General features: G+C 46.9%; 1 protein-coding gene across 12 annotated transcripts in view; it reads right to left on the bottom strand.

The window, feature by feature from the left end:
* The window catches only part of robo2 (roundabout, axon guidance receptor, homolog 2 (Drosophila)), a 768,110-nt gene that overhangs the window by 77,823 nt on the left and 671,695 nt on the right, over positions 1-18,592 (bottom strand). For all 12 annotated transcript variants that reach the window (XM_055896664.1, XM_055896669.1, XM_055896667.1 and 9 more), the window contains 5 exons: positions 18,263-18,344; positions 17,945-18,110; positions 17,685-17,851; positions 14,622-14,743; positions 8,560-8,791 (listed from right to left, as the gene is read on the bottom strand). In XM_055896664.1, coding sequence (XP_055752639.1) covers positions 8,560-8,791; positions 14,622-14,743; positions 17,685-17,851; positions 17,945-18,110; positions 18,263-18,344 — 769 coding nt within the window. The remainder of the gene's footprint in view (positions 1-8,559; positions 8,792-14,621; positions 14,744-17,684; positions 17,852-17,944; positions 18,111-18,262; positions 18,345-18,592) is intronic.

Raw genomic sequence — 18,592 nt, forward strand, 5'->3', positions numbered from 1 at the left:
CACCAGCTACTTCCTGGTCTTCCAAGTCTCCGGAACCTAGGGTTAATAACCCACCTTGTTACTCTGGGCAGCCCACTGAGTGTCGCTCCTTTCTCACCCAGTGTGATATTGTGTTCTCTCTCCAGCCCAACACATACTCAGGAGAGAGAGCTCGGATCGCTTACGTCATATCGCTCCTGACTGGTCGGGCTCGGGAGTGGGGCACAGCTATCTGGGAGGCAAGGGCTGAGTGTTCTAACGTTTATCAGAACTTTAAGGAGGAGATGATACGCGTTTTTGATCGTTCTGTTTTTGGGAAGGAGGCTTCCAGGGTCCTGGCTTCCCTATGTCAAGGTGATCGATCCATAACGGATTACTCTATAGAGTTTCGCACTCTTGCTGCATCCAGTGACTGGAACGAGCCGGCGTTGCTCGCTCGTTTTCTGGAGGGACTTCACGCTGAGGTTAAGGATGAGATTCTCTCCCGGGAGGTTCCTTCCAGCGTGGACTCTTTGATTGCACTCGCCATCCGCATAGAACGACGGGTAGATCTTCGTCACCGAGCTCGTGGAAGAGAGCTCGCGTTAACGGTGTTTCCCCTCTCCGCATCTCAACCATCTTCTCCCATCAGCTCAGAGACTGAGCCCATGCAGCTGGGAGGTATTCGCATCTCGACTAAGGAGAGGGAACGGAGAATCACCAACCGCCTTTGTCTCTATTGCGGTTCTGCTGGACATTTTGTCATATCATGTCCAGTAAAAGCCAGAGCTCATCAGTAAGCGGAGGGCTACTGGTGAGCGCTACTACTCAGGTCTCTCCATCAAGATCCTGTACTACCTTGTCGGTCCATCTACGCTGGACCGGTTCGGCTGCTTCCTGCAGTGCCTTGATAGACTCTGGGGCTGAGGGTTGTTTTATGGACGAAGCATGGGCTCGGAAACATGAGATTCCTCTCAGACAGTTAGGGAGGCCCACGCCCATGTTCGCCTTAGATGGTAGTTCTCTCCCCAGTATCAGATGTGAGACACTACCTTTAACCCTCACAGTATCTGGTAACCACAGTGAGACCATTTCCTTTTTGATTTTTCGTTCACCTTTTACACCTGTTGTTTTGGGTCATCCCTGGCTAGTATGTCATAATCCTTCTATTAATTGGTCTAGTAATTCTATCCTATCCTGGAATGTTTCTTGTCATGTGAAGTGTTTAATGTCTGCTATACCTCCTGTTTCTTCTGTCCCCTCTACTCAGGAGGAACCTGGTGATTTGACAGGAGTGCCGGAGGAATATCATGATCTACGCACGGTCTTCAGTCGGTCCAGAGCCAGCTCTCTTCCTCCTCACCGGTCGTATGATTGTTGTATTGATCTCCTTCCGGGGACCACTCCTCCTCGGGGTAGACTATTCTCTCTGTCGGCTCCCGAACGTAAGGCTCTCGAGGATTATCTGTCTGTTTCTCTCGACGCCGGTACTGTGGTGCCTTCTTCCTCTCCCGCCGGAGCGGGGTTTTTCTTTGTTAAGAAGAAGGACGGTACTCTGCGCCCCTGCGTGGATTATCGAGGGCTGAATGACATAACGGTTAAGAATCGTTATCCGCTTCCCCTTATGTCGTCAGCCTTCGAGATGCTGCAGGGAGCCAGGTTCTTTACTAAGTTGGACCTTCGTAACGCTTACCATCTCGTACGCATCAGAGAGGGGGACGAGTGGAAAACGGCGTTTAACACTCCGTTAGGGCATTTTGAATACCGGGTTCTGCCGTTCGGTCTCTCTAATGCTCCAGCTGTCTTTCAGGCATTAGTTAATGATGTACTGAGAGACATGCTGAACATCTTTGTTTTCGTTTACCTTGACGATATCCTGATTTTTTCACCGTCACTCGAGATTCATGTTCAGCACGTTCGACGTGTACTCCAGCGCCTTTTAGAGAATTGTCTCTACGTGAAGGCTGAGAAGTGCGCCTTTCATGTCTCCTCTGTCACTTTTCTCGGTTCTGTTATTTCCGCTGAAGGCATTCAGATGGATCCCGCTAAGGTCCAGGCTGTCAGCGATTGGCCTGTTCCTAAGTCACGTGTCGAGTTGCAGCGCTTTCTCGGTTTCGCTAATTTCTATCGGCGTTTCATTCGTAATTTCGGTCAAGTGGCTGCCCCTCTCACAGCTCTGACTTCTGTCAAGACTTGCTTTAAGTGGTCCGGTTCCGCCCAGGGAGCTTTTGATCTCCTCAAGAAGCGTTTTACATCCGCCCCTATCCTTGTTACTCCTGACGTCACTAAACAATTCATTGTCGAGGTTGACGCTTCAGAGGTGGGCGTGGGAGCCATTCTGTCCCAGCGCTTCCAGTCTGACGATAAGGTTCATCCTTGCGCTTACTTTTCTCATCGCCTGTCGCCATCGGAACGCAACTATGATGTGGGTAACCGCGAACTGCTCGCTATCCGCTTAGCCATAGGCGAATGGCGACAGTGGTTGGAGGGGGCGACCGTTCCTTTTGTCGTTTGGACTGACCATAAGAACCTTGAGTACATCCGTTCTGCCAAACGACTTAATGCACGTCAAGCTCGTTGGGCGTTGTTTTTCGCTCGTTTCGAGTTCGTGATTTCCTATCGCCCGGGAAATAAGAACACCAAGCCTGATGCCTTATCCCGTCTCTTTAGTTCTTCTGTGGTTTCTACCGACCCCGAGGGGATTCTTCCTGAAGGGCGTGTTGTCGGGTTGACTGTCTGGGGAATTGAGAGACAGGTAAAGCAAGCACTCACTCACACTGCGTCGCCGCGCGCTTGTCCTAGTAACCTTCTGTTTGTTCCTGTCTCTACTCGTCTGGCTGTTCTTCAGTGGGCTCATTCTGCCAAGTTAGCTGGCCACCCCGGCGTTCGGGGTACGCTTGCTTCTATTCGCCAGCGGTTTTGGTGGCCTACTCAGGAGCGGGACACGCGCCGTTTCGTGGCTGCTTGTTCGGACTGCGCGCAGACTAAGTCAGGTAACTCTCCTCCTGCCGGTCGTCTCAGACCGCTTCCCATTCCTTCTCGACCATGGTCTCACATCGCCTTAGACTTTATTACCGGTCTGCCTTCGTCTGCGGGGAAGACTGTGATTCTTACGGTTATCGATAGGTTCTCTAAGGCGGCACATTTCATTCCCCTCGCTAAGCTTCCTTCCGCTAAGGAGACGGCACAAATCATCATTGAGAATGTGTTCAGAATTCATGGCCTCCCGTTAGACGCCGTTTCAGACAGAGGTCCGCAATTCACGTCACAGTTTTGGAGGGAGTTCTGTCGTTTGATCGGTGCTTCCGTCAGTCTCTCTTCCGGATTTCATCCCCAGTCTAACGGTCAAGCAGAAAGGGCCAATCAGTCGATTGGTCGCATTTTACGCAGCCTTTCGTTTCGAAACCCTGCGTCTTGGGCAGAACAGCTCCCCTGGGCTGAGTACGCTCACAACTCGCTTCCTTCGTCTGCTACCGGGCTATCTCCGTTTCAGAGTAGTCTTGGTTACCAGCCTCCTCTGTTCTCGTCCCAGCTCGCCGAGTCCAGCGTTCCCTCCGCTCAGGCTTTTGTCCAACGTTGTGAGCGCACTTGGAGGAGGGTCAGGTCTGCACTTTGCCGTTACAGGGCGCAGACTGTGAGAGCCGCCAATAAACGTAGGATTAAGAGTCCTAGGTATTGTCGCGGTCAGAGAGTGTGGCTTTCCACTCGTAACCTTCCCCTTACGACAGCTTCTCGCAAGTTGACTCCGCGGTTCATTGGTCCGTTCCGTGTCTCTCAGGTCGTCAATCCTGTCGCTGTGCGACTGCTTCTTCCGCGACATCTTCGTCGCGTCCACCCTGTCTTCCATGTCTCTTGTGTCAAGCCTTTTCTTCGCGCTCCCGTTCGTCTTCCCTCCCCCCCTCCCGTCCTTGTCGAGGGCGCACCTATTTACAAGGTACGGAAGATCATGGACATGCGTTCTCGGGGACGTGGTCACCAGTATTTAGTGGATTGGGAGGGTTACGGTCCTGAGGAGAGGAGTTGGGTTCCATCTCGGGATGTGCTGGACCGTTCGTTGATTGATGATTTCCTTCGTTGCCGCCAGGGTTCCTCCTCGAGTGCGCCAGGAGGCGCTCGGTGAGTGGGGGGGTACTGTCATGTTTTTGATCATCATGTCTTGTCCCTGTGCTTCCCTCTGCTGGTCTTATTAGGTTCTTTCCCTCTTTCTATCCTTCTCTCTCCTCCTCCCTTTCTCCCTCTCCCGCTCTCTCTCTATCGTTCCGTTCCTGCTCCCAGCTGTTTCTCATTCTCCTAACGACCTCATTTACTCTTTCACACCTGTCCCCTATTTTTGCCCTCATTAGAGTTCCTATTTCTTCCTCTGTTTTCCGCTTCAGTCCTTGTCGGATTCTTGTTTGATGTTTGCTGTTCTGTGTCCTTGTTCCGCCCTGTCGTGTTTTTGCCTTCATCAGATGCTGCATGTGAGCAGGTGTCTAGTGGTCGCGTCTCCAGTCGTTCATCTCTACTGACGAGAGGATTTCAGTTTTCCTGTTTTGTTTTTACCTTAGATATATCAGGAGTATCGTTTTTGTCTAAGACTGGAATAAAGACTCTGTTTCTATTACGTCGCTTTTGGGTCCTCCTTCATCAGCATAACAGACAGAGCCCACAGCAGACACCAGCATTGGGTTTCAGTACTCACATCACTGTCATTTCATAGAAATTCTCCTCCGACTGACGACCAAGTGCCGGCTAAATGAATACATAACAATGAAGCAAACTGAAATAACGTTTTTTTTTAAATAAAAAAGAATCCTTTGTGCCTCGACTGGCAGGGCAGCCACACCACAGCAGAATGCTGACGGGTCATTTACTCTGTGGCTGCCTCTCTCTCACCTCCCCCAGCTAGTCCCCACCCTACTTTAAAACAGCATGTGTCAAGCTGCAGATGTCAAAACACCAAGAGAGGACCAGGCATGGAGGAAGAAGACAAATGGCTCCAATGACGGACGCCATGTTAGAAATCCACCACCAGCCCATCTCCCATCATGCTTAGAGGCCTCCGCCGCCCTCCACAGCTGTGTTAGATTACACAGAGGTGACAGAACGCAACATCGCAGCGCAGCAGCCATCAGGGACAATGTCGTTCAAAGTTAATGTTATGAATGATTTAGCAGCTTATTATTATGCATATTTGCGCTAAACAATCCACATTTCTCATTAGGAGCAGTGCTGGCTGCTGTAATAGAGCCATTAGCCCATTGATGTATGGCTGGCAGGAATGTGACCCCCTGTCTCCACACGTACATTACACACACACACACGCACACGCATACACACACACAAACACACACACTTCAGCACACACTGCAGCACTCACTGCTATCACTCCCATTCTAAACAGTAGAATGCTAATCTAGGCCTCAGAGCCATTTAGATATGCAGCAACTAATTTTCTATGCTGGGAACAGACAGGCAGCAGGAGGTAGATACTGATGGCCTCCTACCCCCACTGACTACTGGTTCTAACTCTCCCCCAGTACCAGATAGGCTGGCTGGGTTGTTTAACATACTAGATGGCCTCTCTGGTCCCTTCTGAGGCAATCTGTCAGTGGACTTCATATCACTGGAATGTGTTCAAGAGTGTGTTCTATTCATAGAATGTGTTCTATTTATCATCTACTGACTGGCTGCCTCCACTCTCCCCTCTCCAGATGGACCAGAGAGAAGAAGAAATGGAAGATAAAAGGTTGACTCTCCCCTCTCCAGATGGACCAGAGAGAAGAAGAAATGGAAGATAAAAGGTTGACTCTCCCCTCACCAGATGGACCAGAGAGAAGAAGAAATGGAAGATAAAAGGTTGACTCTCCCCTCTCCAGATGGACCAGAGAGAAGAAGAAATGGAAGATAAAAGGTTGACTCTCCCCTCTCCAGATGGACCAGAGAGACGAAGAAATGGAAGATAAAAGGTTGACTCTCCCCTCTCCAGATGGACCAGAGAGAAGAAGAAATGGAAGATAAAAGGTTGACTCTCCCCTCTCCAGATGGACCAGAGGGAAGAAGAAATGGAACATAAAGGTTGACTCTCCCCTCACCAGATGGACCAGAGAGAAGAAGGAATGGAAGATAAAAGGTTGACTCTCCCCTCTCCAGATGGACCAGAGAGAAGAAGAAATGGAATATAAAAGGTTGACTCTCCCCTCTCCAGATGGACCAGAGAGAAGAAGAAATGGAAGATAAAAGGTTGACTCTCCCCTCTCCAGATGGACCAGAGAGAAGAAGAAATGGAAGATAAAAGGTTGACTCTCCCCTCTCCAGATGGACCATAGAGAAGAAGAAATGGAAGATAAAAGGTTGACTCTCCCCTCACCAGATGGACCAGAGAGAAGAAGAAATGGAAGATAAAAGGTTGACTCTCACCTCACCAGATGGCCCAGAGAGAAGAAGAAATGGAAGATAAAAGGTTTACTCTCCCCTCACCAGATGGACCAGAGAGAAGAAGAAATGGAAGATAAAAGGTTGACTCTCCCCTCACCAGATGGACCAGAGAGAAGAAGAAATGGAAGATAAAAGGTTGACTCTCCCCTCACCAGATGGACCAGAGAGAAGAAGAAATGGAAGATAAAAGGTTGACTCTCCCCTCTCCAGATGGACCAGAGAGAAGAAGAAATGGAAGATAAAAGGTTGACTCTCCCCTCTCCAGATGGACCAGCGAGAAGAAGATAGATAAAATAGATTAAGATAAGGAGTAGCAAAGTGAAAGACATACAGTAAGGTAGAGTCATGGAAAGGTGCGTCGTATCCCATCATCCTCCTGGTGGAGATGCTCTGGGGATGGGATACTCTAATAATGTTAGCTAATGGACACACTGAGTTTTAATCACTCTCCAAACCCATGGCCTCACAGTGTCTGTGCCATGGCCTCACAGTGTCTGTCTCATGGTCTCACAGTGTCTGTCCCATGGCTTCACAGTGTCTGTCCCATGGCTTCACAGTGTCTGTCCCATGGCCTCACAGTGTCTGTCCCATGGCCTCACAGTGTCTGTACCATGGCCTCACAGTGTCTGTCCCATGGCTTCATAGTGTCTGTCTCATGGCCTCACAGTGTCTGTCCCATGGCCTCACAGTGTCTGTCCCATGGCTTCATAGTGTCTGTCTCATGGCCTCACAGTGTCTGTCCCATGGCCTCACAGTGTCTGTCCCATGGCTTCATAGTGTCTGTCTCATGGTCTCACAGTGTCTGTCCCATGGCTTCATAGTGTCTGTCTCATGGTCTCACAGTGTCTGTCCCATGGCCTCACAGTGTCTGTCCCATGGTCTCACAGGAGCCTCCAGCACCATCTCTGTCTGTGTCTGTCTCTCTCTTTCAGCATGTGACTGGGATGGGTCGACATACACAGAGGTTAGAAAGAAAATAGAAAGATCTCTCAGAGAGGCTGGGCTGCAGACAGAGAAGAGGCAGGGAGTTTTATCAGTGCTTGTAATAGCTGAGATATGCAGGTGTTGTGTGTGTGTGTGTGTGTGTGTGTGTGTGTGTGTGTGTGTGTGTGTGTGTGTGTGTGTGTGTGTGTGTGTGTGTGTGTGTGTGTGTGTGTGTGTGTGTGTGTGTGTGTGTGTGTGTGTGTGTGTGTGTGTGTGAGAGAGAGAGAGATGAGGCACTATATAGTGCTGCAACATACAGGGACTGGTCACAGGAGTCAGGGCCCCTCCACTGAGGGAAGTAATTGGGCCTGTACATGCTGTTACATATGGTACAGCTATAGAACTGTCCATATGTAACAGCATGTACAGCTATAGAACTGTCCATATGTAACAGCATGTACAGCTATAGAACTGCCCATATGTAACAGCATGTACAGCTATAGAACTGCCCATATGTAACAGCATGTACAGCTATAGAACTACCCATATGTAACAGCATGTACAGCTATAGAACTGCCCATATGTAACAGCATGTACAGCTATAGAACTACCCATATGTAACAGCATGTACAGCTATAGAACTGACCATATGTAACAGCATGTACAGCTATAGAACTGTCCATATGTAACAGCATGTACAGCTATAGAACTGCCCATATGTAACAGCATGTACAGCTATAGAACTGTCCATATCATCTGTCTTTCCCCAGTGTAACAGGTCATGACGTGAAACCCAGATCAACTCCATTAGAAGTGGGAAGGTGTTGAGGATCCCGCAGGCTGTGTGTGGGGCGTGTATCAGTGTGAAGCATGTCTCTCTCTGGCCCTGTCATGTCCTGTCAGAGTCAGGCTGTGGGCGACAGCTCCGCCTCCCAGCAGGAAGTGAGTGAGCGCTGTGTCCAATCACATCTCAGCTCATGGTTGCAGGGTGATGAATGAGAAGTGGGCTAACAGAAACACCACCAATCATAAACAATCAAGCAGAAAGGTCAGCACACTACACAGTGGCAGGCAGGACCACACACACACAATATCCCCACAATGTCACAGCAGGAGACAGTTATTGTGAGCGACATGTAAGATATCATAACAATTGTGTGCCCTACAGGAAACATGTCAAACAGTCATCCCAAATTTGTGTGGATAGAAACCACTTGGACGGAGGGAAATGTCCATGAAATAACATGGTGATTTCTTTACCTTCCTCTGTGGTGCGAGCCGACCTGGACTCACTGTCCATGCCCTGGAACTCATTGAAGTAGGGCCGGACCTTGATCTCATAGACAATGCCTTTCTTGAGGTTGGAGAGGACCACGCTGCGCTCGGAGGGGACCTTCACATCCTGGGTCTGCCAGGGTCCTGGGGAAAACATGCCAGATGTCTGCCTGTAAAGAACTCTGTAGCCCTGGATGAACTGGGACTGACGGTCCACCTGGGAGAAAGACATGGGGAGAAGAGAGGTTAGCTTCACTCCCCTGTACAGGCTTCCTAGGAAATAAGACATATCTTTTCTCCAGAAAGGACAGAGTTAAGAGGGAAAAGATAAGGATCGTGGCCATAGGTGTGCAGCACAGTACTCAGACACCAGAGTACATGAAACAATGTTGTTCAACAGATGTACGGTTTGACCGGGGTAGGCCATCATTGTAAATAAGAATTTGTCCTTAAAACATCTTAAGGATCAGACCCTTTTTCTCAATTTTCGCATGAAATAACATACCCAAATCTAACTGCCTGTAGCTCAAAACCTGAAGCAAGGATATTTGAAAGGAAACACTTTGACGTTTGTGGAAATATCAAATGTAGGAGAATATAACACTGATCTGGTAAAAGACAATACAAAGAAAAAAACATGCATTTAAAAAAAAAAAAAATGTATCGTCATCCTTGAAATGCAACAGAAAGGCCACAATGTAGTATTCCCTCCAAGGCACAATTTAGATTTTGGCCACTAGATGGGAGCAGTGTATGTGCAAAGTTTCAGACTGATCCAATGAACCATTGCATTGATGTTCAAGATTTTGTATCAATACTGCCCAAATGTGCCTAATTGGTTTATTCATAACTTTTAAAGTTCATAACTGTGCACTCTCCTCAAACAACAGCACGATATTATTTCATTGTCATAGCTACTGTAAATTGGACAGTGCAGTTAGATTAAGAAGAGTTTAAGCTTTCTGCCAATATCAGATATGTCCATGTCCTGGGAAATGTTCTTGTTGCTTACAACCTCATGCTAATCGCATTAGCCTACGTTAGCTCAACCGTCCCGAGGGGGACCCACCAATCCTGAGGTTAACTGACTTATAATAATACAATTTAAAAATGACCCTCAGACTCCCTCAGATTACACAGACCCACAAAGAATTAGAAAACAAACCACATTTTGATCAACTCCCATATCTATTAGGTGAAATACCACAGTGTGACATCACAGCAGCAATATTTGTGACCTGTTGCCACAAGAAAAGGGCAACTAGTGAAGAACAAATTCAACCCATATTTATGTTTACTTATTTTCCCTTTTGTACTTTAACTATTTTCACATAATATGACATTTGAAATGTCTGTATTCTTTTAGAGTGTAATGTTTACTGTTAATATTTGTTGTTGTTTATTTCATTTATTTTATTATCTATTTCACTTGCTTTAGCGTACGTTTCCCATGCCAATAAAGACCCTTAAATTGAAATTGAATTGAGAGACGAGAAACACGGAATGACCTCCCTGTCTCTCAGCACACTGAGCACACAGAACCAAGGCCCTCCATACATAGGCTTTAAGGAGCACAGCTATAAAAGCCCTACATTTGCATGTCTCACTTGTATTGTAAATATCTACTAGTGAAACCTAAGGCAGGGGCCTACAAGGCCTAGGACAAACATGTGAGTGTGAAATGATCGGCCGTTGACTGTCATCCAACCCAGAGCGACTCTGGGAGAATATAGAATACACACCTGGGACAATGTAGACAAATCTGTCCAATTGAGGTGACAGACAGAGAGCCCAGAGGTGCGATAGTGCTCTTCCAGCCGATAAGGAGCCTTGGTTCTAAACTTGTGCCCATTTAGCCAGAGATAGAAAAGTTGAATTTATGCAGAGGAAGGGGGGCATAACTCACAGTAATGGCTTGTTAACAGTGGGAGAAGTGAACGGGCCTTTCAAGTGGGATATTAAGCAGCTGTTTCAGCCTGTGTAGCCGGAGTAAATCAGCACAATGGATTCTGGGCGAGCGTGGTGTGTAACTTTCATTAATGGAATGATTTGGGAGTATAAAAGCCTTTCCGAGGCCGCACTATGTTTACTGAATGGTTTACTGATTGATTAGGTGGCGGTGTTCTGTGTTGATGGTACACACACTCATAAAGAAATGCTTTAGTATTACATTAGCCTGTTAGTCTGGGGGTAAGAACTTATTATTGGGGGGGGGGTCAATAAACATGTCACAGGGAAAACTGCTAATGTGGTTCATTTAGAAATGAAAGCAGCCACCCCATGTCAGCCAATGACATCTCCATGAATACCAGTTATGGACTGATTTATGGTGAAGCAGAACATATCAACTGGGGCTAGTTAACGCAGGATGGAAGACCAATGAGGAAATAAAGTCATCCTTCAGGAAGAAGAAGAGAGTGCATGTTTATGGTCATGGTCTAATTGGGAGGTCAGACTGTAAGTTACTGCTGCTGCATACCCTCGTACTGTAAGTTACTACTGCTGCATACCCTCGTACTGTTAAGTTACTACTGCTGCATACCCTCGTACTGTAAGTTACTACTGCTGCAAACCCTCAGACTGTAAGTTACTACTGCTGCATAACCTCGTACTGTTAAGTTACTGCTGCTGCATACCCTCAGACTGTAAGTTACTACTGCTGCATACCCTCAGACTGTAAGTTACTACTGCTGCATAACCTCGTACTGTAAGTTACTACTGCTGCATACCCTCGTACTGTAAGTTACTACTGCTGCATACCCTCAGACTGTAAGTTACTACTGCTGCATAACCTCGTACTGTTAAGTTACTGCTGCTGCATACCCTCGTACTGTAAGTTACTGCTGCTGCATACCCTCGTACTGTAAGTTACTACTGCTGCATAACCTCGTACTGTAAGTTACTACTGCTGCATACCCTCGTACTGTTAAGTTACTACTGCTGCATACCCTCGTACTGTAAGTTACTACTGCTGCAAACCCTCAGACTGTAAGTTACTACTGCTGCATAACCTCGTACTGTTAAGTTACTGCTGCTGCATACCCTCAGACTGTAAGTTACTACTGCTGCATACCCTCAGACTGTAAGTTACTACTGCTGCATAACCTCGTACTGTAAGTTACTACTGCTGCATACCCTCGTACTGTAAGTTACTACTGCTGCATACCCTCAGACTGTAAGTTACTACTGCTGCATAACCTCGTACTGTAAGTTACTACTGCTGCATACCCTCGTACTGTAAGTTACTACTGCTGCATACCCTCAGACTGTAAGTTACTACTGCTGCATACCCTCGTACTGTAAGTTACTACTGCTGCATACCCTCAGACTGTAAGTTACTACTGCTGCATACCCTCGTACTGTAAGTTACTACTGCTGCATACCCTCAGACTGTAAGTTACTACTGCTGCATACCCTCAGACTGTAAGTTACTACTGCTGCATAACCTCGTACTGTAAGTTACTACTGCTGCATAACCTCGTACTGTAAGTTACTACTGCTGCAAACCCTCAGACTGTAAGTTACTATACCCTCAGACTGTAAGTTACTACTGCTGCATAACCTCGTACTGTTAAGTTACTACTGCTGCATACCCTCGGACTGTAAGTTACTACTGCTGCATACCCTCGGACTGTAAGTTACTACTGCTGCATACCCTCGTACTGTATTACTACTGCTGCATACCCACAGACTGTAAGTTACTACTGCTGCATACCCTCAGACTGTAAGTTACTACTGCTGCATACCCTCGTACTGTATTACTACTGCTGCAAACCCTCAGACTGTAAGTTACTATACCCTCAGACTGTAAGTTACTACTGCTGCATACCCTCAGACTGTAAGTTACTACTGCTGCATACCCTCAGACTGTAAGTTACTACTGCTGCATACCCTCAGACTGTAAGTTACTACTGCTGCATACCCACAGACTGTAAGTTACTACTGCTGCATACCCTCAGACTGTAAGTTACTACTGCTGCATACCCTCGGACTGTAAGTTACTACTGCTGCATACCCTCGTACTGTATTACTACTGCTGCATACCCACAGACTGTAAGTTACTACTGCTGCATACCCTCAGACTGTAAGTTACTACTGCTGCATACCCTCGTACTGTATTACTACTGCTGCAAACCCTCAGACTGTAAGTTACTATACCCTCAGACTGTAAGTTACTACTGCTGCATACCCTCAGACTGTAAGTTACTACTGCTGCATACCCTCGGACTGTAAGTTACTACTGCTGCATACCCTCGTACTGTAAGTTACTACTGCTGCAAACCCTCAGACTGTAAGTTACTATACCCTCAGACTGTAAGTTACTACTGCTGCATACCCTCGTACTGTAAGTTACTACTGCTGCATACCCTCAGACTGTAAGTTACTACTGCTGCATACCCTCAGACTGTAAGTTACTACTGCTGCATACCCTCGTACTGTAAGTTACTACTGCTGCATACCCTCGTACTGTAAGTTACTACTGCTGCAAACCCTCGTACTGTAAGTTACTACTGCTGCAAACCCTCAGACTGTAAGTTACTACTGCTGCATACCCTCAGACTGTAAGTTACTACTGCTGCATACCCTCAGACTGTAAGTTACTACTGCTGCATACCCTCAGACTGTAAGTTACTACTGCTGCATACCCTCAGACTGTAAGTTACTACTGCTGCATACCCTCAGACTGTAAGTTACTACTGCTGCATACCCTCAGACTGTAAGTTACTACTGCTGCATACCCTCAGACTGTAAGTTACTACTGCTGCATACCCTCAGACTGTAAGTTACTACTGCTGCATAACCTCGTACTGTTAAGTTACTACTGCTGCATACCCTCGTACTGTAAGTTACTACTGCTGCATACCCTCAGACTGTAAGTTACTACTGCTGCATACCCTCGTACTGTAAGTTACTACTGCTGCATACCCTCGTACTGTAAGTTACTACTGCTGCATACCCTCATACTGTAAGTTACTACTGCTGCATAACCCTCAGACTGTAAGTTACTACTGCTGCATACCCTCAGACTGTAAGTTACTACTGCTGCATACCCTCAGACTGTAAGTTACTACTGCTGCATAACCCTCAGACTGTAAGTTACTACTGCTGCATACCCTCGTACTGTAAGTTACTACTGCTGCAAACCCTCAGACTGTAAGTGGCGAGATTTCTCTCAACGATTCAGCCTCAGTCCAAATCGTGTTTCTAAATGAATTAAACAGTGTCCCTCTGGCACATGTCCGTCCTTATGGTGGGGTCGATACAGACAGACTGTGTGTGTGTGTGTGTGTGTGTGTGTGTGTGTGTGTGTGTGTGTGTGTGTGTGTGTGTGTGTGTGTGTGTGTGTGTGTGTGTGTGTGTGTGTGTGTGTGTGTGTGTGTGTGTGTGTGTGTGTGTGTGTGTGTGTGTGCGTGTGTGAGGGAGAGGTTGGTAGGTAAGCTGGTTTGAGCTACACTCCAGAGAGGGAAGACCACAAACATTCCAAATATACACAATTAATGTCAATGTACTTGGTTCTATGCAAAGCCTTTGTCTTAATTCAAAATTAACCGAAGATAGATGTAAGATTGATGGGAGCAGGTGTCCCTGACACCTCTTTTGATGTTCGCTGTAGCTGTAAGAAACCATTTGTCAACTGTTTGATGTTCACTTACATGAAGAGTCAGCAACTATAATGTATCAAAGCTGTAGAGTCTTAGGATTTATTTGACTCATATTTTCTTACATAAAAACACCAATAGGAGCCCTGAGGAACACCTTGCCAGCTTCAAAGAGTCAACATTCCTTTCATATCAACTCTAATGTACTAAAGGTTTGAAAATCAAAGACATAAAACAGCCCAGAGCATGCTGAGTTGCTTAAGTCAATGTTCGAGAATGAGGTTGGTGTAAATTAAAATAGATTTCGCATATTTAATCTTATACAACAGAATAAAGGAACACATAGACACCTGGCAGAGCTGAATAGCAATAACTAACTGCAAAGTCTGCTGAATTGTTACGTCTGTGACAGACAGGTGGATTGTCCAATCACAGTGTGACACTTACCGTCCAAGTCACCTGGATGGTGGTGGGGCTCAGGACGACCGGGTTGTGCAGACGAACTATGACCTCCCCCAGCTCTTTCTGCACATGCCTGTGGTCCACCCCCTGGGCTGGAGGACTGATGTCTGGAGGTAGGGAGGGGGAGAGAGAGAGAGAGAGAGAGAGGGGCGAGAGAGAGAGAGAAATAGAGAGAGAAGGGGTAGAAAAAGAGATAGACGGGTAGAGAGAGAGATAGAGGGATAGAGAGAGGGAGAGAGAGTGCGAGAGAGAGAGGGGGAGAGAGAGAGAGGGGTAGAGAGAGACAGAATGAGAGAGAAAGAGAGAGCGAGGTAGAGAGAGTGAGAGATAAAGAAAAAAATAGAGAGAGTGAGAGGAAGAGAGAGGAAGAGAGGGGTAGAGAGAGGGAGAGAGATAGAGGGGTAGAGAGAGTGAGAGATAAAGAGAAAAACGGAGAGAGAGAGAGCAAGAGAGAGAGCGAGAGCGAAAGCAAGATAACTTTCAGTCCTACTCAGTTTTCAAAGCCACGGCTCCCTCCACTCCGTACAATGAGGCCGAGTCCATCATAAGAGATTTTGTTGAGAGAACGGATGAATAGACCAATCAGACTCCACAAAGGAGTCAACACTCTGTGATCATGACTTCATTTGAAAAGAAGGAACTTCATCTGCATTAGAAGGACCTCATTTCAGTTTTAATAAAGAACTCGTCTGGATTTCAGAAAAGAAAGAGATAACTTGAGCTGTTAAGAACCCTTCTCCTCTCTGCTGTCACTGATGCCCAGCCAGAGAACTACCACATCAACGACTGAACTCTGAACACATGAATGAATGACACTCTGACACTTTTATCCACCACAGTTCACATTTCATTTGCCCTTGCATGTGTTTTCAGTCAAAAGCCAATCAAAACCCCCAGTGAAATGCATGAGACTCTCAGTATGGTTAAATAAATGACACAATTATGGCAACTCATATATGTTGGTCCTATTTACTGAGGGGAAACAATTATTCACAAGAGGAAATAGTGTTTCAAAACATGCCCAATGAAAATGCCAATAAAGTCATGGATCAGAGTCGTAATAGAGGACGACAGGCCAAAAAGCAGTTAGGGAGACATGAAAAATCAATTAATGTTCAGTGACTGCCATTGTCAATAACCTCTGTGCATCAAAACAAAGCCAACAGTAAATAAAGAGAGATGTACTGCTATTCAAATGGACTCCCTCTCTCTATGCACAACACACTAGTGGCCTGCAATTGGACAATGTTTAGTCGAAAGGTTGCTGGTGAAGTGGACTTATCAAATGAACATAATAAGGAGACTGAGGTCTATACGAAACCTTCATCTCATCTTCTTGGAGTTTGGAGGCAGTAATTTTCTCCAGTCATTGTCATTAACATAGCAGGGATAGGGCTAACTCACTTAGGCCTTCCAAAAGTACACATGCTTATTTTACATAATTGCCTGACTGTAATAGATAGAGAGTTTGACCTCTGGAAGCTGTGCAGTGGCTGTCTCAGTAGAACGTTACTGGTCAGTCCACACGGTACCGTACTGAGAGGACCTGATAACTGTCTCAGTAGAACGTCACTGTTCAGTCCACACGGTACCGTACTGAGAGGACCTGATAACTGTCTCAGTAAAACGTTAGTCCACACGGTACCGTACAGAGAGGACCTGATAACTGTCTCAGTAAAACGTTAGTCCACACGGTACCGTACTGAGAGGACCTGATAACTGTCTCAGTAGAACGTTAGTCCACACGGTACCGTACTGAGAGGACCTGATAACTGTCTCAGTAGAACGTCACTGTTCAGTCCACACGGTACCGTACTGAGAGGACCTGATAACTGTCTCAGTAGAACGTCACTGTTCAGTCCACACGGTACCGTACTGAGAGGACCTGATAACTGTCTCAGTAGAACGTTAGTCCACACGGTACCGTACTGAGAGGACCTGATAACTGTCTCAGTAGAACGTTAGTCCACACGGTACCGTACTGACAGGACCTGATAACTGTCTCAGTAGAACGTTACTGTTCAGTCCACACGGTACCGTACTGAGAGGACCTGATAACTGTCTCAGTAGAACGTTAGTCCACACGGTACCGTACTGACAGGACCTGATAACTGTCTCAGTAGAACGTTAGTCCACACGGTACCGTACTGAGAGGACCTGATAACTGTCTCAGTAGAACGTCAGTCCACACGGTACCGTACTGAGAGGACCTGATAACTGTCTCAGTAGAACGTTAGTCCACACGGTACCGTACTGAGAGGACCTGATAACTGTCTCAGTAGAACGTTAGTCCACACGGTACCGTACTGAGAGGACCTGATAACTGTCTCAGTAGAACGTCAGTCCACACGGTACCGTACTGAGAGGACCTGATAACTGTCTCAGTAGAACGTCACTGTTCAGTCCACACGGTACCGTACTGACAGGACCTGATAACTGTCTCAGTAGAACGTCAGTCCACACGGTACCGTACTGAGAGGACCTGATAACTGTCTCAGTAGAACGTTAGTCCACACGGTACCGTACTGAGAGGACCTGATAACTGTCTCAGTAGAACATCAGTCCACACGGTACCGTACTGAGAGGACCTGATAACTGTCTCAGTAGAACGTCACTGTTCAGTCCACACGGTACCGTACTGACAGGACCTGATAACTGTCTCAGTAGAACGTCAGTTCACACGGTACCGTACTGAGAGGACCTGATAACTGTCTCAGTAGAACGTTAGTCCACACGGTACCGTACTGAGAGGACCTGATAACTGTCTCAGTGGAACGTCAGTCCACACGGTACCGTACTGAGAGGACCTGATAACTGTCTCAGTAGAACGTCAGTCCACACGGTACCGTACTGAGAGGACCTGATAACTATCTAAGTGGAACGCGATGACCTATTCCCAATCGAAAGCTGCAGCAGTCACTGTGAAGGGTAGTCTAAATTAGACTTTTTATGATATGGGAAAATGATTACCAGAATCCTTACAGCAATATTCAAGAAAATAGTTATTCTACTGTGCCATGCAGTGCTATCCAGGTATAAGGTCCATACCTTGTGTCCTGACGGGCTCTGACATGGGGCTGGGGTCACTGAGGCCCTGGGTATTGACCACCCGCACCATGAAGAGGTAGATGGTGTTGGGGCGCAGGCCTTTGACCGTGTACTGCGTGGTCTTCACGTGGTCCGCGACCGTCTGCCAACTGTTGCTCACTGACTGGCTGCAATGGGACAATGACAAGGATATCACAAATGTGAAACCGCAATAATTAAGAAGCAAAACAAAAGTCAAAAGAGGAAATCTTTCAACTAACCTGAAGGCTTCGATGACAAAAGAGGAGATGGGTGTGGCCCCAGCCAGGCCGGGTTGCCAAGACAATGAGACGCTGTTCTTGGTGACGTCAGTGACCTGGGGTTTGGAGGGAGGGCCAGGGAGCTCGTTGTCATCACGGTTCTTAATGACCATCACCCCAGCTTGGTCTGCAGGAGAAAGAGAACAGGAACTATTGTTAAATGGGAGGATGAGGAGGAATGGATAAAGAACTATTCCCAGAAAGTAATATGTATGTTATAATGCGCATGTATGTGTGTTTACTACAAAACTAGGTGAAGACATGTTCACTGTGCCATACCTTTGACCTCCAGGAAGGCGCTCCACGATGTCTCGCCACTGGAGCTGGCAGCCACACAGGTGTAGATCCCAGAGTCAGAGAGCTGGGATAGACGGGATTAATACAGAGCATCAACCACCTGACCACAACACAACCCACTTAGAAACATCTTCATAATGACTAGATACTAGTATGGATCTCCACAGCTGCTTGATCAGATGATTACTCATGGCTCTAGTTGTTCTTCTAAATGCATGTGAGGGGTCCATCTCTGAGGTCACAACAGTGTGTCATGTGAGGGGTCCATCTCTGAGGTCACAACAGTGTGTCATGTGAGGGGTCCATCTCTGA

Source organism: Salvelinus fontinalis, chromosome 33, assembly GCF_029448725.1.
Source record: "Salvelinus fontinalis isolate EN_2023a chromosome 33, ASM2944872v1, whole genome shotgun sequence".
NCBI lineage: Eukaryota > Metazoa > Chordata > Actinopteri > Salmoniformes > Salmonidae > Salvelinus > Salvelinus fontinalis.